The 24,658-nt window shown below is 36.3% G+C and overlaps 1 protein-coding gene across 1 annotated transcript in view; it reads right to left on the bottom strand.

The window, feature by feature from the left end:
- The window catches only part of LOC121431864 (cGMP-dependent protein kinase 1-like), a 51,602-nt gene that overhangs the window by 23,111 nt on the left and 3,833 nt on the right, over positions 1-24,658 (bottom strand). The window contains exons 2-3 of the mRNA XM_041629636.1: positions 22,796-22,962; positions 2,966-3,079 (exon numbers count right to left, since the gene is read on the bottom strand). Of these exons, the coding sequence (XP_041485570.1) occupies positions 2,966-3,079; positions 22,796-22,962 (281 nt within the window). The remainder of the gene's footprint in view (positions 1-2,965; positions 3,080-22,795; positions 22,963-24,658) is intronic.

The following is a 24,658-nucleotide window of genomic DNA, read 5'->3' as shown; positions in this document are numbered from 1 at the left end:
CTCGTATTCCACTTCTGACACAATATTTTTACAATATCAACTGAGAATACATATTTACAAAATACATCATCAGGCAACATTTTGACAATCGGAATGAGATCATTTTGCACTGTAAATGTCAGGGGGGAAAGGGGAAATAAAAAAAAAACTGGGCAAGGAAAAGGTTACACCATGAACACATTTACAGATTATTATGTCAAAATTTGTCATAAAATTATGTGTTCATTATTTTGGAAAAGGTCCGAATTTTTGTTCGCTTGCCTCGCTCTCCCACGATCCTTTTTAAATAAAAAAAATTGCCGAATACGCCATGAATACATCTGACCCATTTCACCACTGTCAAGACGTAAATATCAACGTCCATTTTACACTAAAACCGGGCTCATTTTTAAGGTATGACATCAATTGTGAAACAAAATATTGCAACACTAATTCAGGCGTGAACTTTTAAAATCAATGGAGGAAATTTGAAGAGGAATGTCTGTTTATGTTGACCCGTGAAAACGCCCCCCGAGGCTCGGCGTTCTAATTCGATATATGCATGGCCTGTCTCTCTCTCTACACTTTGATTTCATCTTGTAGAAATAATAAAAAACAGAGGAAAAGATCAATGGAAGTTTAAGAAGACCGAGCTGTGGCCGGTAGCTACAGGCAACGCGATTGTAACATAAGATCGTTCGGGAAAACCCTCGAAAATGTGTCAAATTTGTTTTGGGGCTATCAGACTTACAACTCGTTCCCACTTTCCTGTGATCTTTTTTTTAACACGTGCACACATTGGTATCAATAATGCATCTCTCATTTTTATTCATTTGATGCAAGATAAAAGAGCCTTGGTCAAGGGTCGTGCCGGGAATCGAACCCCGGACTTCCGTGGTGTATTATGTAGTCGGGTACACTGTTAGAAAATTTATCCTTAAACTAAAAGAAGTTCCTGCAGCAGAGTCTCGAGAACACCTGTAATCTTACCAGATTGCGTAATCTTACAGGAAATTGGTATTTGGTGTGTGTAATCTTACAAATTTCCTTAAATAAAACACTCTTTTCCCCTTTTTCTAACAGACCTGTTCTGTTAAATTGCAGAAAAATTCCTGTTTCATGAATTTAAAGAATGATTCTCGTATTGCTTTCTGCAAAATCTTCTTTTATTTTTCTGTAAAATCAGGGTTTTTTAACAGTGTACTTTTGCTTAGACCACTCGGCCACGGCACCTCGCCCACACCTATTACAAACGTAACAATTAGCATTTCGATAGCGAATTTTTTTGTTACATTTTTTTGTATCAAGTAGTTATTATTTGACAACTTCAATTCATATACAAAATAAAAAACATAAAACAAATAAAAGTTTCATCTGTTTACAAATTAATGAATCCCTTTACAACTCAAAGAGTTAACACTACATTATTTTTCTGAAGAATTATAACAATTTCAGACATTCAAAACTTTTCTATGATCAATATGACCCCTGTTACATCTGAGAGATTCCCTACCTCGGGCCGGCCCGGGGCCTACCTCGGGTCGGAAAGAAATCAGATGTAAACATCCCAAACCTACCTCGGGCCACCTTTTAGCGAACCTACCCGAGACCACATCCAGAGGTAGTCTCGGGTAGGTATCGGGCCGGCCCCGGTCCACCGATTCGTAGATGTAAACACACACAAGCTTTCGAACCTATCTCGGTCCGTTCGCCAGCTGTCAAATTACGTCATATAGTGCGTGCTATCCCCTCCCCAGCCCCGTCGTTCTTCGAATGTTTTTGCGGCATGCGACATGTGAATCGTTGATAAAGTCTTTGATTTGAATGAAAAGAAGCATTTTAAACGTATCCTTTTCAAGTCGATCATATCTTCAACGACTGCTGGAATCATCAGCATTCTTTCAGAATCTCGGGTAACTTCAATTAGCGCGCGCGAATTATTCGGAGCCTAGATCGAGAGCGCCTTTTAAAGGTGTCAGCAATCGGATGCCGCTCGAAACAGTACAGATAGGGCGATAGGGGAGGGAATGAACAATAAACAGACCACATTTCGGACTCGGTCCGTTCGCGAAGCTAATCCACCAATAATCCAGTCAAGGTTGCAAGTGGACTCGGTCGGGTCTCGGGTAGGAAACTTTCAGATGTAACAGGGCTCTAAGACTACCTCGAATGATCTGATACGATCTTATACGATCTGAAACGATCAGTACGATTTCTTCACGATTAGGACCACGTTTTCAATCGTGGCAGTGTGAACGATGTATTAGGAGAGTAGCTGGGAGAATAGCGGGGAAAGCTGCAGCCAAAATACCGCGCGATTGAATTTCAACAGCAGGCAAGAATAACATGTTTTTATCATTGTATTTATGAAATAATACCTCCTTTTTGATTGAGGGCGAAGCAGGGATCTAAACCATAGCATATCTCAGCGAAGCTTATAAACAGAAGTAACTGCACTTGATCGTGAGGGGAATTCGAGACCATTATGATTATTTTTAATTACAACATAATTGTGTCTTGGTGAACTTTCATGCGATTGGGGACAATAACTAATTTGTGATAAATGAAGTTGACAAAAAAGATTCAAGAAAAAAAATTCGAGGCAAACGGGAAATAACAAGTTAAATAACTGAGGTTGAAATTGATAGGTTATTAACGTTCTACCAGCAATCTTGAAAAGATCATAACACATTACAAATTTCCTTCTTCATTCTATAGCAGTGTATGCGTCTTGCTATATGGTTCCATGTCAATTTGTTCCTACTGGAAATGTAAACATCAAGCCGAACCTTGCAAACCTTACCTTAATCTTTCAGCTCAGTTAAAGCGTTTTTATTTCTCATGAGTCAGTGAACAGTTGAAAATTACAATATAACGATAAAACAAAAACAGCGCATAAAACTTGAAGCAAATTAGCAATAAATCTTACATACGATACAAAATCAATTGTTTTTTTTTCATTAAAATTGTCAAGAAATATACACACCTTTGACGGTAGCTGTCCTGGTACAGTTGTAAAGAATGGCCAGTTCTCCAAACACCTTTCCTGGACCCATGGTGGTGAGGAATTTTCCTTCTTTTGTAACCTCCACCTTGCCCTCTGTAAAAGAAAAAAGAAACAAGGAAAGAAAGAGAGAGAGAGAGAGGGGGGGGAGAAAGAGGATGGAGTGAGAAGAAGAAACAAAATCGTTATAGAAACAATATATACAAATGTGGTTCTGAATTTGTTTGGAATATCATTCTGCATTATACTGTAAGTCTTTAAGTAAAATATTCTTTGAATAAACTTATCTTACAGCATTTCTTTAACAAGATGAACTCACCTAAAAATTAATATCAAGAAATACATTTGTGCAAAATGGTTAAAAAGTCTTATGAAAGCTGTTTAATTACTTTTATGGAGCTGAAATTCAGTCCGAAATGGTGGAATTGTTTTTATTTCCTCGAAATGTTCACTCCAAATCTTAACGACTGAACACTGATCATAATCATTGCAGAAAAGGAAAAAAAGGCGGCTATTCGCCCGTTCATATTCACAAAGTGGATTTACACAGTCAAGTCAAAAATTTCTCAAGAAGGACAGTCAAAATTTGTTAAAGCGTCAAACATTTTAGGCATAACCTTTGGCGTTCCATACATACGCCCGTCGTTGGTAAGCCATTCACAGCGCGCCGAACAGAAAGTTTATGAACCAGCCTCTCTGGTGTTATTACGTGTCATCTCTGTTTAACATCAATCATCGTCCGTCACCTTCAGTTTATCATGGCGTAACTCAATATTGCGCTGATTATGATGCCAATGATGCTTGATAAATCTGTCATTCCGCTGCCATACTCTTGTCTAAACATAGAAACATCACTTAGGCCAAGTAAAAAAAGAAAGTAGTTGATCGTCCGGGTTTTTCGAGAGCGGTGATGAGGGAGGTCCTTACTATTTGCTATCTTACTATTTTTTTTAAAAACAAGGAGGCATTTTCTCGGCCCGTTTTTTGACATCAGTGATGAGGGAGGTCCTTACTATTTACTATTTTTTTTGCTATTTTTTATTCAAATGGTTGTCAGGCCATGTCAAGCTTGAAATATGTGATCGATGCATGCTCAATATTAATAATAAATGAGTAGAAATGTATATTCATAATATATATACATACAATTGATTGGAAATCTCTGGAAAATGTACCGGTATTATGCGATAAAAATCTATTGATGTATTTATACTGTATACCGGCCGTATTGTAAAAAAAACACGTTCATGTCAAGTAAAATTAATGATTTTAAACATTATTCTATATATTGTAAAGGTAAACAAGTGGAATGCCTCTGGCCGTCTCACCTGCATCACGCAGTTCAATATAGCAGCAGTGCTGACTTTGAAAACTACTCTAACTCGCACAAGATGTTTAGTGATACATGGTTACTCTTATGTCAACTTTTTATGAACTAGACCAATAAACTTACAGAGATATGATGGTTATTCAACAAATACCCCCAATGTGGCTAAAATTCATTGACCTCACATGACCTTGATCATGTGACCTGAAACTTGCACAAGATATTCAGTGATACTTGATTACTCTTATGTACAAGTTTCATGAATCAGATCCATAAACTTTCAAAGTTATGATGGTAAATCAACAGATAACCCAATTCGGCCAAAGTTCATTGACCTTTGACCTTGGTCATGTGACCTGAAACGCGCACAGGATGTTCAGTGATACTTGATTACTTTAATGTCCAAGTTTAATGAACTAGATCAATAAACTTTCAAAGTTATGATGGTAATTCAACAGATACCCCCGATTCGGCCAAAGTTCATTGACCCTAAATGACCTTTGACCTTAATCATGAGACCTGAAACTTGCACAAAATGTTCAGTGATGCTTGGTTACTATTGTGTCCAAGTTTCATGAATCAGATCCATAAACTTTCAAAGTTATGATGGGAATTCAACAGATATCCCCAATTCGGCCAAAGTTCATTGACCCTAAATGACCTTGGTCATGTGACGTGAAACTCATGCAGGATGTTCAGTGATTCTTGATTAACCTTATGTCCAAGTTTCATGAACTAGGTCCATATATTTTCTAAGTTATGATGACATTTCAAAAACTTAACCTCATGTTAAGATTTCCATGTTGATTCCTCCAACATGGTCTAAGTTCATTGACCCTAAATGACCTTTTACCTTGGTAATGTGACATGAAACTCTAATAGGATGTTCAGTAATACTTGATTAACCTTATGGCCAAGTTTCATGAACTAGGTCCATATACTTTCTAAGTTATGATGTCATTTCAAAAACTTAACCTCAGGTTAAGATTTGATGTTGACGACGCCGCCGTCGCCGTCGGAAAAGCGGCGCCTATAGTCTCACTCTGCTATGCAGGTGAGACAAAAATGAATAGGGGTGGGGTCATTTTTATTACCACGGAGCCATGTTTAGTTTTCCAGAGCCAATCTCTTTTTTTTAGCTCTGGGCATGGTTTCGCATCGCAGTTTTCCAGCTGCTTGTATATTCATTTAGCCTACATGTTGTTTAATAATGTTCAATTTTTATTCATTTTTAATTGATATCAAATGTTAAATGATGATTGAATTAAATATTAATTGTTCACATAATGTTTATTATTTCATGTTTGTAACTGTATAGTGTAAGTGTTAGATCTATTTACTAATTTTTACAATTTTCCATCAAATTGAATAGCTCAAGGAAGAATATAATTTATCAAATTTGAACTGAATTGGCATTTCTTGGAATCCCATTAATGATTTTCAATCTTCATAAAGAATAACCCACTTGAAATTATTTTTTTGAATATTCAATGCACTGCCTGCTGACGTTAGTAAACTCGCCAGAAAATCGGGCAGAAAATTCAATTCATTTCACAAATTCACATGTTGCGCCAGCACAGTCAATAACTTCATTCCAGCACACAAGTCATGCATTTAGAGTCACAACAAGCACAGTCAATCACCGTAACACACATCGAATTACAGGTGCTATCACTCACCAAAAACCCCGCCGAAATACAAATTTACGTCATTAAAATTGATTTTTCTGCTCCATATTTCCAAAGCATGCGACAGATTAGTTCAGATTCAGGAAGCGGGGTCCCCGAAAATCCGCTAAAAATGAAGAAATCCGTGATCTTCCCCGAGTTTGCAAACTTTATTTTCTTGCTAATTTATGATGGTATCTTCAAAATTCCAATAGAAAACCAAATCAGATATTTTTTTCTTTCTTGCAGTTACGGCGATATCGGACTTTGCAATTGTTTTTGAAGTTGCGAGAGAGATCCCAAAGCACATGAGAGCAAATCGCTCGTTAATTTTGTGTTTTTTTCGCTATTTTGCAGCCATGAAAATAGTAAACATCAAGAAAACTGATGCTGCAATGAAAAAGGGAACATCAAAAAAGGAACATCAAAAAAGGAACATCACAATTTTTTTTTTTTTTTTTTTTTTAGCCAATTTTTGAAAATAGTAAATATCAAAAATTTCCATGCGGCGGCCAAAACAGATGCGCGCGAGGACGATCAACTACTTTCTTTTTTTACTTGGCCTAATCTAAAGTACTGCCTTCACAAGTATTCAGATTTCAGACCACACACTCTCGTATAAAAAAAGCAAAATAACGTTATGCCTGTGTCACACCAACGAAACCTACTCCAAACCGACCGGTGATTTTTTTTTTTAAATAACGTCAAGTCTTTGGCCGATCTTGAATCTATTTATCACCAGTGTGACTGTAAATTAAAGATATGTATCTGATGCTCACGTGAGTTTTATTCATTGAAACGTAGTGATTAATGTTAGTTTCGTGTCAAATACCATTTACCAGTTGGGATTTGTCGAAATTTGAATTACTGTTTTAACATCTAACAGCTCCTTCTAGGCCAACTTGGAGGGGGCGCCAAAAAAGACACGTTCTCAGTCAGAGCGCTCATCATTTTATATAAGATGTAGTTCATTTAATGATATAATATATAATTGAATTAACTACATCTTATACTTAAATTGAACATGTCCTATCAACGAAACCATGTTTAAAGAAACCGAACGGAGAAATCAAAACTGAACCACCAGAGAAGGAATATTCCCTGACAATCTCCGACACAAAATCCGTGACAAATAATGACGTCACAGACCAAACCGACGACTTTTGAGGATGTAATGGGATGCGATTAGCTCAAATAGGACTAATGATTATTTACTTAGATCTTGGGTTTAAACTCAAATGCTCTATGGATTTTATATAAACAGGTCATTCTAAATCTGGACAAATGGGATAAAGGAAATGATCGCGGACTGACGGACAAGCCACCACATTGCACTTTGGCGGGGAGCCGCGAAGGCGATAAAGCAACGGTGATTAGGGTCATTACGCTCTACAAATCCTCGTTCAGGACTTGGCGACCGAAATGATGCGGTATTCCCTTTTCATAGTGATGTCGGGTGTACAACTTTGCAGAGCAAATTGGAATTGCAGTAAACTGCAACATCACTGGGTTTAGTATTAAACGGCAGGCCTATATTGTTGGGATGAAAAATGTTTGATGATATGGTGGAAAAAACTTTACATGTTGAATAAGTTTGCACAAAAAGTCATGAATATTTAGAAACCCATCTTTAAACCAGCGGTTGGGTTGAATTATTATCCTAGAATCCACACTGCTTGAAAATTACATCGAAAATATATATCACTAGGAAATTGGGCATACCAGTGAGCTTTCACGTTTAAACGATGTCACACTTATCAATGGTTAAATAATGAAATATCAACTTAGTTTCTCCCGACGTACAATATCATGGCAGTCTTTTTTAAACAAGTGCATACCTATCAATAATGCAATGCGTATAGCATTTCAATATATTTGAATGCAGGATCATTGTCGATTAAATACCTTGCTCACGGGCATAAGTGCCGCAACCGGGGTCGAACTCCGGACTTTCCATGTATAGACATGCACCTCAGACCACGGCACTTTCTCCTTTAAAATGAAAATGAACTTCGATTCTATCATCATTATTTACAGCAAAAGTTGAAAAAGAAAATTATTGAATCCGAGCAGATATGAGATGAGACCAAAATGGCTCCCACGCAAAGTAGGGTAAAATAAATTCAGCGCTTTCACTGTTTCATTTTGTACATTTCTGTAGTACCAAGAACTAAACCAATGGGGAAAAGTATATGGATGATAAACAATACACGAGTGGGCAAAAATAGTTCAATTTTATTTTCGGACTAATATTAGTCTTGTCATTTGGTTGCTAGTTCAGATGCCGAGAGTAAACAGAGGAAATTTTCTTCGCTGCCAAGGTCAAATAAGGGGGTTATTCCGTGACAAGCGCACTGAGCACGATGAGTTGCTTTAATTTATACTAATAATCATACTCTTATTATAACGGTCAGAAGACGTTCTTGGCGTCAAAGTGAATATACTGGGCATGCGCGGAGCCACGAGCAAAGGGAAGGGGGTGGGGGCAGGCCGGAGTGATTATACCTCTTACCGTGATGTTCTATGACTCATTTCTTTAATGACGAACCTATTTTGAGATTGTCATGTGGCGTATTTTCATGAAATAAGACCCCCCCCCCCCCGAGAGCGATCTACGTTAGATAGTAAGTCACTATAATGATGTACAGTGTACTTGTGTTGAATGGGTTGAACAGGGTTACCATGGTAGCATTCATAAAACTGTTCGTATTTTTTTGAACAACTTGACGAGTATTTGGAGAGTAAAAATGTGCAAAAAGTGGAAATGTTTAAACGTTCTTACACCCCACCCCCATGAAAAAAATTGTGCCAAACAATTAAAATGTGCACCATTAACTTGATTTGATGGTTAAGACATTATTAAACATCAGCTAATAGTAGGTGTTTCATAAATTACGCATGACTTTCGAATATGGAGTGCCAAAATGGTACATCAAAAGTTTGTCCAGATGCTTTGTTATTAATAGGCCTATTTACTGTAAAATTATCATACGGTCCTTTGTAAACCACTTAACTCATCTCGAAACAATGTCACAATGTTTTTTTTTTTTTTTAAATTGGCCGATGTATTCTATGAATGATGTATGCAATCATCACCAATAAACAATTGAATACTCCCATATGGCGTACCATAGTCCGGCCTTCCTTTTCTGGACAGAAGTGGAATGACATCCAATACCCTTAAACGTGAAATGGATCGAATATTGCTCACAACCAGAACTTCCGTTCCGCGTATAGATAAAAGCTAAAAGCATTGATTAGATTATGTAAACACTGACATTTTTATCCTACTACTGTATGTATTATTCTTTTGAATCAAAACATTGAATTGATTTTTTACCATTTTCATTGAATCTGTTAAATCGAGTTATTAATACCAACCAATATATCTGATTGTAAGCATGAAATTACTGTTTAGTCATTGCCATTTTGTCGCAATTAAAGGTCGAAGTGATATGCATGTGAAATGTGCTAAAAAGAAAAATCCAGTCTTAACTAAAATCTGGACTATATTGTAGAGAAGGGGGAGAGGGGAAGGGGGGGATGTTTCTTGATAAGGGGTAAACTGTGACAAATAAGGATACACCCGCGAGTGTTCTTTAGTTACATGATTCACTGTGCATGTCTTTCACTATATATCGATCTTTCCTTCACCATCTTCCCCTTTATTCCTCCTTTCTTACATTCTCGTCTTTCTTTCTTTTTTTTTTTTCTTTCTTTCTTTCTTTCTTTCTTTGATTTACTTTTTTTATTGTTTTCTTCTTCTTTAACTTCTTCTACTTCAACATTTTTCTCCTTCTCCTCATCCTTCTTCTACTTCCTCTTTTTGTACCTTTTCTCCTCCTTCCGCTTCTTCGTCATCTTGTTCATCTCGTTCTTGTTGTTGATGTTGTTCTTCTACTTCTTCTTCCACTCCTTCCACTTTCTCCTCCTTCTCCCATTCTTCCAACTCTTCTCAACACCCTCTTTTCTTCCGTTTCAACCACTAGCAAAACATCCAAAAGGGAGTCGCGCCTCCCCCCCCCCCATAACCCATCCCGGACCCTTCCATGCCTAAACCAACTCGGTTTCAAACGGATACACGTCGGTATACCCTGGGCAATCACAAGATCTATGCAAACACCATCCGAACACCTTTCTCACCCGAAGCACGACAAATCAATAACGCGGGAATAAACAGTGAGACATTTTCTCGACGAGCATATCTCGGTAAACTCAAATAAAAAGAGAAAATGACGAGGAAAACGATGAGAAAAGAAACGGTGAAGAAAAAGCGGGGAATGTTTATGAAGCAAAACACAAAGTGATGAAGAGAGAGAAAGTTGAAAGAATCTCAAGAGGGTAAACAAAGGAGAAAGTGGAAGGAAGTGTTTGTAAAGACAGAGAGAAATAAGAAAAAAAAATCTGAATAAATAAATATTTGACGATAAAGGATGTGTATGTCATAATGTTGATGTGATAACAAACACGGTTGGATTTGTATCATTATGCTTGACGTGTGGAAGGATTGTTCAATATTTGTTTTCAATGTTCATTTCTTTTGTTTAAATGATTTGCTGAATAATGTCGCTTTTTTACGGATACCATCATTATTTAAGCTAAAGAAAACCTTGAGATAAGGAGTGACAAAAGAGGAAAGGACAAGAGAGCAAAAAACGAACTGCTGTCGTTTCAAGAAGTTCAATCACTTTATGTAACGCTACAAGAAAATTTTACTTCTCCTGGTATTCAACTAAAAGCAGTGTTCACCCACTTTGGTGTTTACACACCACACTGCAAAAACTCTGGTGTTGATTTAACACCAGCCCGGAATCTATATAGGTCCACACCAGAGAAGTGTTAAACAACACCAGTTTCGCTTTGGTCTAATACCAGATAGGTGTTTATACAACACCAATTAGTATTCAAACAGCATCGGTTTGATTCCAAACTGGTGTTGTTTCAATACTTCTCTGGTGTGGACAGATATAGATTCCTGGCCGAGGTTAAATCAACACCGTAGTTTTTGCAGTACATTGTTGACTCATGGTGTCATTTATCATCGGTGCTATTTTGTGTTCACTTTACACAGGTGTTACCCCATATCTGCACAAGTTGGTGTTCACCTACCATCGGTCTTTAACCCAGAGTGTACCAATACTCTTCTTCACCTAACAAGCGTATCTCCTCTACATTGTATATAGGCTACACAACATCGGTGTTACTACTTGCTGGTGTCAAACACCGGTGCTCTCATATGCCAATGCCTAAACCTCTAAATGAAATAGGCAAATAGTTTTAGGAAACCAAGATGTAAACTATGTTATCCGGAAAGTTCACACCAAAAAGAAAATTATGCACATTGAGAATGGTAATTCCTTTGGCGGGGCGTAGGAAGCCTTCTCCCCGAGGCATAACGTCAATTTATAGGTTATCAGAACCCAATCAGAATGCGATTAGTGCTGATGGCAGCACGGTCTATCACTGATCAGGGAAAAATGGAAGAAAAGTGAAAACTTATCTGCCACTAAAGGTCAGCCCATAATGAAGGGGTTTCCCACCTTCTTATGAGAACCCCATCGGGACACCAAGGCCCCGTCTTACAAAGAGCCGCGATCGATCCGATCAACGACAACTATGGAAAGCCAGGCAAAAACGCCAACATATAAAATGGATGTTTGTTCCAAATTTTGTTCTAGATTATTATGATGTATATTCATACATTCATTCTTTTTATATTTTATATATTTTATGATATTGATGGATTTTTCATAGAGTTGAGATTGATTGGATCAATCGTAAATCTTTGTAAGACTGGACCCAGTCCTGCATCTGGATGTATTGCCATCGTATCAACCGCTATCCTTTAAAATATACGGAAAATCACACTGGACCCGTAGCATGCAACAGGCGCACCACCGGAATCGACTCCAGAACGATCAAAGATATTGCGTTATTTCCAATGTCATTCCATCGGTCGGTTTGGAGTCGGTTTCGTTGGTCTGACTGTATATAATTATCATTACCCTTGCTTTTTTATCTATTGATTTCATAATAGCTATGGGATGTGTGAGGATTGTATTTCCCTGCACTCTTAAAATGTTGGACAACATACCGTCACACAATATTGGTTAAGCAAATCTATCATACTCTGCGAAGTTTTCAAGCAATACTGTGTAGTTTTCACCCATAGCACAGATTATTGGTTTAAACCTACCCGGAATTGGTTAAAGTTTTAACCAATTGTTGTGTAGACAGTATGTTGCCCAACATTTTTAAGAGTGTGGGGAGCATTTCATGAAACAAAATAATATAAGACAAAAATAAAGAATAGAACATAACATTTTAAAATTGTTAAAATTTTTTACTTGACATCCTAACTGTATAAATACCAATGACTCTGTTAATAATTTTCAGGCTGAGGATGAGGTGCGACACCTCGAAACATGTTCCGTTTATTAAAATGTTATGTTCTATTCTTTATTTTTGTCTTCAATTTAGTATCGTGTCGTTCTTTTGGAAGTAAAATAATATAAGTCCGTGATTTTAACTAACGGCTGTTATAAGCTACCGAAATTCTTGCACATGATTGGCTCGGAGCATAAATCAGTCAGTGAAAGATCACCGCGTGTTTCCACATGAAACACTTTCCCGGGACTACTTCGGAAGACACCATTTCGCGAGAGATATCCAATGTCAAAGCACCCGATTTTAGGCGGATTGGCTTCGAAATCCAGCGCAGCTTGGGAGGATAGTAACAGGGGCGGTGCTAAGGAAGACGAGCGTCCCAGAAGGCAACTACCCCATACGATTTTTTTTTCAAATCGGAGCAAACGAGGGGGTGGGGTGAGAAATGGAAGAAAAAGAAGGAAGGGCGATAGAAGATAAAAGCTTTTTTTTCTTTTTTTATTCGACTCAGAGACAAAAAAAAAGTTTCCAATAGGTCGGTTCCCCGTCAAAATAGACCCCGTGGCACCAACACTCTGAAGAAACATGTGATAAGGATCACTTAAAGTGATTGGCTAACATTAATTTGACTTTTTTTTTAAATCTGAGCTAGAAGGTCACACTTGTCACCTGTGTGTGTGTGTGATTTGTTTCAAAAATGTATCCCAGAAAAAATCGCGTCCAGAAATCATTACTTACAGTGCTTCAAAAAGTGAAATATAAAGTGACCGGAAACACCATCTTAATTTCATCCCATACACTTATGTGTTTTATTTAGGCGTCTTTGAGACATCTGATTACAAAATTGTATTTATAGCTTTTCATTCTCAATAATGGTTGCTTTCAGTGTTGTTTAGTTATACTGCATGTACTTGTACGCATGTTTCATCTTGGTTAGAGATTTTTTTTTTTAAATCGGCTGCTCACAAAGTTAAATAATACCTTTATCAAGAAGAAATGAAAATAAAATACTTTCAATATTTTCATAAAAATCCGCTTGTGGCACCCTTTTCTTTTAAGGCGGTACGGATAATGCATTATAAGGAGCCAAGAGACGCCTCTGCAAACCTATTTGGGATTTACCTATTAATCTTAGTCACCGATTTACCTTTTTACGATAGCATTTCGTCTCTGTATACTTTTCCCAAATCTAAGATTATCTGTTGAATAATAATGACGATATATAGATACAAACCCGGCTGAAAGAAATATATATGATGAATCCAATCCTCCAGACTCCGTGTCTCCCTCTAAATCTCGTGTGAGCTCATTATTTCAAATCTTTCTAATTTTTTAAAACCAAGTTATATAGTCCTTCCCCAAAGCACTTAAAGTTATCGAAATCTTTCAGAATATACATTTTGATCCGATGCTATGGATTCACGCAGACAAGGTAGAGACAGAAAATTCGAAAGATGCTGAAAATGATACATGTCTGATGGAAGGCTTAATAAAAAAACCCAATTTGTAAGTAATCTATTTTCATGTTTGTTAAAATTTGCATTGTGATACACGATGGAAATATTGAGTACGGCGCCGAGACAAAATTTTGAAAGACAATAAATAAGTAAACGTTCATTTAGAAAGAAGAAGAAAAATACATCCTTAATATGCTTTAATAAAAGCTCTAAACTAAATCAGAAATTAACGTCAGGGATGCCAACTTAAACGCAGAGAATTTCGATCGAAAGCTCAAAAAATCCATAAATCGAAATAAACAAAAACCTCACCATATTAGATCGAAAAAGCACAGAGAAGAGAGAAAAGGAAATAGATAAGGGTAAAATATGATATCATTTTCTGCATATTATGTAAAAATCTATCGCAAAATCAGATTTTTAGAATTAAAAAAAATGTTCTCTTGCTTCTTTTACTAGCAACTTTTTATAAATATTGCCCGATACGCCTAATCTGGCTCCCTCAAAATTTTTAGCTCTACACGCCATCGGTTGGAATGCCATGCTCATTTCTCAGTAATTACATATTTTCTCCCTAAATCGTTTGGCACATTTTTTTTTTCATTCATACATGCAAACACTTAGCGAGTGATTTTATCGGATTTTGTTCGGACCAATTTGGATATTTTTGCCACAACTGGCACTCATCTGTAAACTGCAATGTGCTCAGGGGCCCGTTGCAGAAATAGATGCAATCAAGCGCAACTCTAAAAATCATGCGCAACTTGATTTTCAACCAATCAACAGCGCGCATTTGGGTCTTGCGATTGATTTTTGACTTGCGTTTAAACGCAACTCTTTCTGCAACGGACCCCTGGGGCCCCCATCTTAAAAAGAGTTATGATTGATCCAATCAATCGTAACTATGGAAATCCATCTATGTCACAATTTTTTCTATAGGACATTTGCACAATGTCCTTTGTAAACAAAGGAGAACACACCAGATTGTCAAGAAATCGATGAATTTATAAATATGCATCATATCTATAATTTTTTTGAGCAAACATGCATTTTATATGTTGACCTTGCTGGCTTTCCATAGTTGCGATTAATCAGATCAATCGAAACTCCTTGTAAGACGGGCCCCTGGCCTACTAAATCCGATCAAAATTCCTCTTGCATGTCTTGGATTGTCAAATAGTGCAGTGTGGAATAAACACTTTCCTACAGTTTTATCGGCAAATATACGAAGTTGCCCCCGGAATATTTTCTGAAATCACATTTCTGAGGAATTTCAGGAATGGGTGCGATGCTGTGTTTTTTTAAATCCCAAAATATGTTTCATGGTTCGAGGTAATGGTCATGTGACGTATACGATCACGTGAGCATGATGGGTGCGAGGTCGTTCGTAGCAAGTATCAAAAAGAGAAGTGGACACATTAGGGGCGGATTCATGATTTCACAATGCTACTAGGGATATAGACATTTAATCATGTTTGGAAGACTTTTCTGAAAACCAAATGAAAGCGCGAATAAATAAATAAATAAATAAATAAATGGATAAATAGAGAAATAATGAAGAAATAAATAATAAATACAGCATAAATAAATATAGTAATGATAAATGAATGAATAGATAAATAAATAAACAAATAAATAAATAAAAAAGATAAATAAATAATACATGAATAATAAATTACGTACTTCAAATAGGAATGTAATTCCATAGTAATTTCTCATGCTAGGCGCACGCCACAAGAAGTGGCACTTCTCGTCATAGGTTCGCAAATGTATATAAATTAGGGGGAAACAGTGGGTAAGAACATACCCATTTTGCCCCTATTCATCCACCTTTAGTGTCCATACTTTTTCAATATGGGGGTTATAAAGTATTTATATCGGGGGTGGACAAACACTCGGATCATTCCACTGTGTCACGACTGAGACTCAATAAGCTTCGTTTGGCCGTAAAATCCTATTGACTAAATTTTAGAAAGAATTCACTCACCAGAAATGCCCAAGAATCAAACTCATGTCGATAATCGATGGCCCTTCTCTAGACTCACACAGAAATTCTATGTTTCCGCTCACAGTAATTTTTTTTTTCATAAACCAGGGACGTTATATCATAAACTTTTACTATACTGCATTGCAAACATAAATGTTGTAGTATGAAACCGGTCCAGAACCAATCAAATGCAAGTTTCGGTAGCTTTTAAAGGACAAGTCTTCCTCAACAAAAAGTTGACTAGAATAAAAAGAGAAAACTCCAACGAGCACAACGATCAAAATGTCATCAAAATCGGATGTAAAATAATAAAAGAAAGTTATGACATTTTTAAGTTTCGCTTGATTTCACAAAACATTTATATCCACATCCTGGTCGGTATGCAAATGAGGAGACTGATGACATCACTCACTCACTATTTCTTTTGTATCTTATTATATGAAATTTTCCAATTTTCTCCCCGTTGTCCTGTGAAATAAAGTTTTATTCCTTCCTCAACATGTGGTATAACCATTGTTTCAACGTTTTATGGTTCATTCAAGTTGGTTAACTTTGAATTGTCGTAATTTTCTTATTTTACATCCGATTTTGATAAAGTTGTCAGCGTTATGCTTGTGTGATTTTTTCGCTATTGATTAAAATCAATTTTTTCTGAGGTGGACTTGACCTTTAACAGGCATGCTTGTTTTCAACAAGATCTGTCGAAATAGACCTCAGTCGTACCAGTGTAATTTATACATCAAATTAGTGGTGAAAGCACGCCTCGTGGTAGGATGCCATTCACATAATATTTCTCTGTAAATCAATCATGTGCCGTAACATGAAGACATAATGCAAATGGCATTCGTATTAAAGTTCACACAGATTAATATAACAGACAGGTATTCAGAAAAAAAAACCTGGAAGACAGTCATCCTCATTAATGAATTCCAGCAAAATGAAATACCTAACATTTTCAACTGAACTTCAAGGGATCTTGTGTACTTTGAAAAAAAAATCCTTGATGAAATCAAGGATAGCAGAAGCTGGCTTATTTAATGCGATTCCAGACGAGCTTTCAATCTTTTGAAAAAAAAAACGTCAAAAAGATCAATAAACACCCACAGAATAATGTTCGTTGAATGAAATCTAACGATCAGAACTATCATCCTTGATTAACAAAATACGATTCAATTAAATTCAATTTTAATTTATTTTTCATTCTTCACCATAATACAAATAAGTACAAGATAAATTAATTCCATTTAAATAAAAGCATGACCAAAATTCAACATTGAATAAATGATATACATATTCAATAAGTGATTCAAATATAGATTAACATGCATGTCAAATTATATAGACCTACAACGGTATAAAAGAGAAATAATACCCACTTTAATTTGAAAGACATGTCAATGGGACGTAGACAGAGGCAGTGTAAGGTCGGGATGGTGGGGGGGGGGGAGGAGGGGCACGTCCCCTTTTCGGTTTTCTTGGGGAATCGTCTCCCACGGAAGATTGGTATATTATACGCGTAAATGTTGTATCATCATTACATAAATAAATAAATAAATAAATAAATAAATAAATGAATAAATTATTTAATTAATTAATTAATAAAATGATGGATTTCTATCATCAAAGTCTAGATTACCATTAATACGCAAATGCATAAATATCGTAGGTATAACTCAAGTAGGAGGGGACAGAGGGTGTGACTTTCAGAAACATCTTATGTAATTTCCTACCTCCATTAGCCTCAATTCATTCCGGGAACAATACATTTTTATTCATAAATATATATATTACAATACCTGCTTTTTATTTATAAATGTATTTTCTTTCTTATAAAATACCCATAATACAAATTGCATCTTAGATTAAACAGCAATCTCAATAGAGCTTCCAAAATGATTTGCGGAAATAAAGCCGTATTCTAAAAACGTAAATACATTAAAAGATTTAAAATCAAGTCATGTCGCAAATTCGATATGCAGTCTACGTTGCAGCAACGAAAAGGCCTTATTTCTTGTTACAGCTGCTCGGTTGTTCAGATTTTTTCAGATTATCTTAATCGAAATTGCGTCGTCTGATTTTCCACCTACACAAAATGTCGTTTCCCCCAAAAAAAATGTTAAACTGAGGAGTTATAAGCCTCTGTCAAAATACATTTTATGTGTTTTAATCCCGTGATTTTTCATTTTGAGTCATGAAGAAGTTATTCTGATGAAAACATAACTGCGGCCATTGTTAGTTTCAGGTTGATAACCCCTAAGAAATCCATAATAATCCTTTTATTGAATATACAACGTAAGCCACATGAGCTATTTGCAGCAACGCCAGTATCTCTTGGTTTCCTGTTTAGAATTAATAATTTACCTTCGAAGGCTCCGAAACGTAATTCGCTATGGGGAGAAAAAAAAGTTGTTTCTCCTTAATATATGCGTATATTTCGATGACAATGATATTTTGGTTTACGGTTTAAAGTTTGGTATCTCGAGAGTGGGAAGTGATTTATGAGTAGGATTAGGAACTGAAGGCGTACGGAAGTCTCATTTGATTAAATTTGTAATATGTGTCTTTATACATGTAGAGGGGGGTAAATTAATCACGAGAAGAGCAGACTTGGATTGGACAAAATAAATCCTAACAAACTCAGTAAGTTTATGAAAAAATTATTAAAAAAATGCATTTAGATCTAAAGTATGAATTACAGGAAGCGGTTCGAAGGTGTATGCGTGTGTGATGGTGAGCGCGCGTGTGTGTGTGTGGGGGGGGGGGGGGTAAATACTACTTCAAAGGAATACGAAGGCCAGAACTCTCAAAAGCAAATGCTTATCCATGCGACATGAAGTACTTATTTTTAACTCTTTGCAGAATACAAATATTAACGCTCGCCCGACGACCAAGCATCCCTGGACTTTTGCGGAAACATTAACGAAACAAACACCATTTACCTGCTATGCAACCATGGCACACATAAATATTTTTAGTGAATCCTTTCGTGAAAATTAAAGATAAATATCAGTTGTGGTAACGATCTCAAAATGAGTTCGAATAGGATCCAATGAAATTACCACCAAAGTATTATAGCGGGAGTAAACCCTCCATTCTGAAGATAATTCAGATTGAAAAATCAATCATAGCAGGATGGTCAAAAGTTAATAAACTGAAATTGATAAAAGGTCGTTGCCTCGGTGAGTACATATTGAGATCGGTGAATATATACATATAAAGTCAATGGTACGAATCAACTGGTGCAATATGTAGGGCCATCCAATATATTCGGGTCTATATTTAGAATGATATGAAAAGAAGGGTGATAAGACGTTGAAACAAGTGGAATGCCTCTGGCGGTCTCACCTGCATCACGAGATTCAATATAGCAGCAGTGCTGACTTTGAAAACTAGTATAACATAATTATTCATGTAATGATACAATACTACGTTCATTGATATTTGACTTTGATCATGTGACCCAAAACTTGTCAGTAATACTTGATTACCCCTATATCCACATTTTATACACTATATCTATAGACTTTGAAAGTTATGACAGCAATCTAATAATTACCTCTAAAATGGCCAAAGTTCAATGACCTTTGACTTTCGTCATGTGACCTGAAACTCGCATGAGATGTTCAGTGATACTTGATGACTCTTATGTCCAAGTTTTATTAACTACACCAAAATACTTACAGAGTTATTATGGTAATTCAACAAATACCCCCAACATGGCCAAAGTCTATTGACCTTTGACGTTGGTCATGTGACCTGAATGTTCAGTGATACTTTGTTACTCTTATGTCCACGTTTTATGAACTAGACCAATACACTTACACAGATATGATGATAATTCAACAAATACCCACAACATGGCCAAAGTTCATTGACCTTAAATGACCTTTGTCCTTGGTCATGAGACCTGAAACTCGGACGGGATGTTCAAAGATACTTGATTACTCTTATGTCCAAGTTTCATGAATCAGGTCCATAAACTTTCAAAGTTATGATGGTATTTCAACAGATACCCCCATTATGGCCCAAGTTCATTGACCCTTGACGTTGGTCATGTGACCTGTAACCTGCACAGGATGTTCAGTGATACTTGATTAACCTTATGGCCAAGTTTCATGAGCTAGGTCCATATACTTTCTACGTTATGCTGTCATTTCAAAAACTTAACCTTCGGTTAAGATTTGGTGTTGACGCCGCCGCTACCGTCGCCGTCGGAAAGCGGCGCGTATAGTCTCACTCTGCTTCGCAGGTGAGACAAAAAGGGAGAGTAAGCAAATTCCAAAAGAGAGAGGATCGGAATATTATCATTATCAAATAGGCTTTACATGTTTTAGATAAATTTTTAACATTCTGGGGAAAATAAAAATACAGGTATATACAATACAGGTATATACAAATTAGATAAAAACATGGGATTGGGAGCCCCTGGAAACTTTTTTTAAGAGTGTGAAAATCAGGTTAAGTTTGATATTCGGGATGAGTTTGATTGTAACTTTCTGCGCAACAGGTTCTGAATCTACCCGAGATCAGGTTATAGTTATTAGAGGCAGGCCTATATTGATTATGACAATCCTGAGAAAATAGGATAGAACGCACGCTATTGGACCCAAATAATAAACTACCAAGGGACCGTGTACATATCGCGCAACCATCACTTTTCATTTATTTCAGATTTGATATGAAATTAACGATAAGTTGACGCTTATGGTGAAAGTGGCTAAAATTGCGGGTTAATAAGTTTGCATTTCAAGTTCAAATACAACGCAGGCTCGCATTAAACGTCATGAAGCTAATTCCTTGTTTGGGGGTAAATCCCATTTTGAAATTTGTTGGGCAAATATAAATCAAACGTTCAGAAAGAAGATAAACACAGAAGATAGGTGGGATTAGTGACTTCAGATAATTGTACAATGATGTATCCATGGAAACCCCACATAATAGCGGACTGTTCATTTATTTTGAGTGGATGAGAATACTTTTCACCGAGTTCTAAGCACTATCCAGAATCATGTTCACTTTATCCGTTATAAATAATATTGAGACAACACGCCTATTATAGCGGGAGGGGGGGGGGGTCGAACTAATGCTTCCATATTTTAAAATATTGAACATCAACGTTTCAATTCGTACACATACATTCTTAATACTCATATCCAAAATGCTCCCTCTGTGGAAATTTTCAAATCGTCACTTTAATAAAACTCACCTTTTATCACAACTTGTTTTCTTTTTCTTTTTTAATGGATTTCCAGTATATTATTATTATCTGCCAACCTGTGCGCTTTGAAACACCGGTATACAGCGCGCTACAAATGTTATCATTATTTGAATTCATGATAACACGTTATGGTTAAAACCTTGTACATTGGCAGAAGGTTGCAATGAAAGTTATATTTGAATGAAAACAATCATTGTAATTGAATTCAAAAAAATACAGAGAGGTAAAAATACAATTATTGAAATCAAGAAAGGCAAATATTTATTTTTATTCCTAAATCGTTTCGCAAAAAATAACAATAATTTCAATCATATGAAAGACGATGTACGCAATCAAGATTGAAAAGGAGCAACCACACCCCTAAAGATGAAGGAAAATAAAATCATCAAGACACGGAAAAAAAAAGAAAATTCACGATATTCTGTACCCCCACAGGGAACTGAAGTTAACAACTCTTTTACTGAGGCACTGGCGAATTAGATTCCTTGTGACATCCGCTGTCATAAATACTTGTTTTTGGTGATTTTTATGATGATGTTGTTCAGTGATCTCAAAAAACAAGAGCTGTGCCCCAGATCTGACAAAAAAATAAATTCGAGGCTTGAAGATGTGCATACACACGCGCGACTCCGAATACATCCTGATTTTATTGTTGATATGGGATTGACACATTTTTTATACAGAGAAAATGATAGAGAGAAAGATATCTATTAAAAAAAAACAGTTAAAACAGCGACCGATCAAGAATTGACAAGAAAATAAATATTCTAGGCTTGAAAATGTGCATATAATATAGACAAGCACGATTACGAACACGAGTAACATAATACATCGTGATTTTGTTGTTGGTATGCGATTGACACGTTTTAATACGGATAAAATGAGAGAAAGGGAAAGAGAGGGAGAGATCCATAAAAAACAGTTAAAACAGCGACCGATCAAGAATTGACCAGTTTATGCATGTATATATTCGAGGCTTGAAAATGTATGTATAATATTGCGACACACGAGTAACGTAACATCGTGATTTTATTGTTGATATATGACACATTTTTATTCAGAGGAAAGGGAGAGAAAGAGAGATCTATAGAGAAAGTTAAAACAGCGACTGATCAGGAATTGACCAGTAAGGGAAGGGGTGGACACAAGGGACCAATTTTTTCTTAAGAATTTTTCCGAAAGTCCCCCCCCCAAAAAAAAGAAGCAAATTCCACTCAGAAGGGGAGGATTCATTTTTTCTTTTCACTTTTGTATTGTATTTTTGAAAAATTTCGCATGCACATCCTGGTCAATGCCTGGATTAGTCACTGAACAAGACAAAGAGCAAAAACGCCCAAATCATTTACTTCCAACATCACCTGCAATGACTCACAAAAGCATCGCAGAAGTTATAGCATTATGTATGAGCGAAAACAGATAAAAGTCCGATATGATTTGAAATCGATTTGAATGTTTGTTTTTCTGAATACATAAAAATGTGTCCGTAAGAATACTTCAAAAAATCAAACATTATTTGATTGTAGGATAAACTAAAGGTCACATGACTTACACGTATCAAATTTGGGTTCCATTCTTGCCTTAATTCCATAATAACCATTCTAGATTATACCTTTATACAAAATGATCTTCCTCAAAATGTTTCCCTTTTTCCTAAAAGTATCAGAAGTGTTTTCATGCCAATGTATATAAGTTCATTAATTAAGAATAATAATACGTCACCCGATGTATTCACAGTCCCATGCACTAATTTCTGTGTCGGTTTTTCTTACCTTCCATAACGTACACTAACGAGCCTACATCTCCCTCTTTGATAATGCAGCTGCTTTTGCTGTACTCCACAGGGTACATGCAGTCGACGATCTCCTGAATTTGGGATGATTCCAGATTCTTCATGAAATCGTTGTCTAATATTGCCGATTTGATACATTCTCGTGCACTGAAAGAACAGAAAAGATACAAGAGAAATAGGTTTTTACTTCATATCAATGAGATGTTTACTCTAACATAATATTTCGTTTGAATTCGAAATTTATCTCATAAGACTTCATTAAAGACACATCCGAAATTCAATGGCTAATTCTATCTACGACATTCTTAGCCTTTATTTATTACATTCTGTCAATAATAGATTCACTCTTGTATAAAATTTCTAAGATTAGCATGTCAAATGCTTGTCGAGCATTTGAGATACTAATCTCAGAAATTTTGAATGAAAGAATTGCTTGCCACTGCTAGATTCCTTGGTAATCTATTTCTTTTTTAAAGTTGTTATTCATGCTTGTTATTGTACCAAGATTAATAGGGCCTCGTAATAGACGACCACAAGTCACTGGTGAAATTTCAGATATGAGCTTGGATTGAAACGTGTCCGGTCAAAATAGTAGCAACAATTAAACCGACGTGAATTAATGTACATTGAGAACACTTAAGATATTAATTGTCGGAAATGTGACATTCGATGGAAGAGAGAGAGAGAAAGAGAAAAAAATGAAATTATGGATTTCCAATATCATACTAGTGTAAGGTTTGAAGTTTGAAGATTAAACGCATGGAAATGTGATGGGTCGATGAGCGCAAGGGGAAGAGTTACGTGGTGAAATTGACATAAAAGGAGAGAGGGTGGGGGTCTGAGAGTTATAGAAAAAAAGAGATAGAGAAAGAGAGGGAGAGAGGAAGGGAAACAGATAGATAAATAATGTGGATGTGCGTGTGTAAGAGAGATAAAATGAGAGGGAGATAGACAGAGAGAGTGGGTGTATGGGGATGGATGTGAGGGTATGTGTGTATATTAGAGAAGCAGGCACAAGAAAAGAGGGAGTGTGTGAGAGGAAGAGCAAGAAAGATAGAGATTAGACAACAAAAAAATAAAGATAGAAAGGGAGAGATACGGAAAGTCGAAATATCGTAAATGTGTATTTTTTGTAAGTGAAAAACAGATACTACTACTACTACTAATAATAATCCGCTTTTATATAGCGCTTAATACATCGGAACGACGTGTCTAAGCGCTTTACAGATATATTATTACCCCTGTCATCGGATTCAATCAGTCATTCTGCACACAACGTATGCACATCCTCCACTCCCTGGGGAGTATTCCAGTCAGTCGCCGGTGAGGCGCACACAGTATACTGGACAAGCTACAATGACTTTCACATCCTACCGGATAGTATACAGATGGAGAGTTGAAAACAAGAATACGCAATTTAGAAACGGAGGAAAAGAAGAAACAATTAAAAAGGAAGAATACGAAAAAAAAAGAAGGAAGAAAAGAGGAAAAAAGGAAGGAGAAAAGAAGTAGAAGACTATAGAAGAAAAAGGAAATAGAGGAGGATTTTCAGGAAAGTAATTTTTCAGCACACACACACACCCATACTACTGAAAAATAGACCACAAATGATTTCAACTTCATTTTCAAGCATGCCATCATTTCTAAATTTTTGTTGATTGGAGATTAATCTAATTATGGATTTAGGTCTTCCATTGAAGTACAAGTCAAATAAAAGAACGCAATCAAGATAATATCCTTTCTCCCGTAGCCCACTAAAACAGTAAAAGGAAAATGTCCCTTTAGAAGAGGTCTACATTTCCATGCTTGGTTAATAAGCCCTGAAAAGGAAGAGCTAGATTGT

The sequence above is a fragment of the Lytechinus variegatus genome, chromosome 18 (assembly GCF_018143015.1).
Source record: "Lytechinus variegatus isolate NC3 chromosome 18, Lvar_3.0, whole genome shotgun sequence".
In the NCBI taxonomy this organism is placed as follows: Eukaryota; Metazoa; Echinodermata; class Echinoidea; order Temnopleuroida; family Toxopneustidae; genus Lytechinus; species Lytechinus variegatus.
The sequence above is the reverse complement of the archived record's forward strand: the minus strand, read 5'-3'. Positions and strand labels throughout refer to the sequence as shown.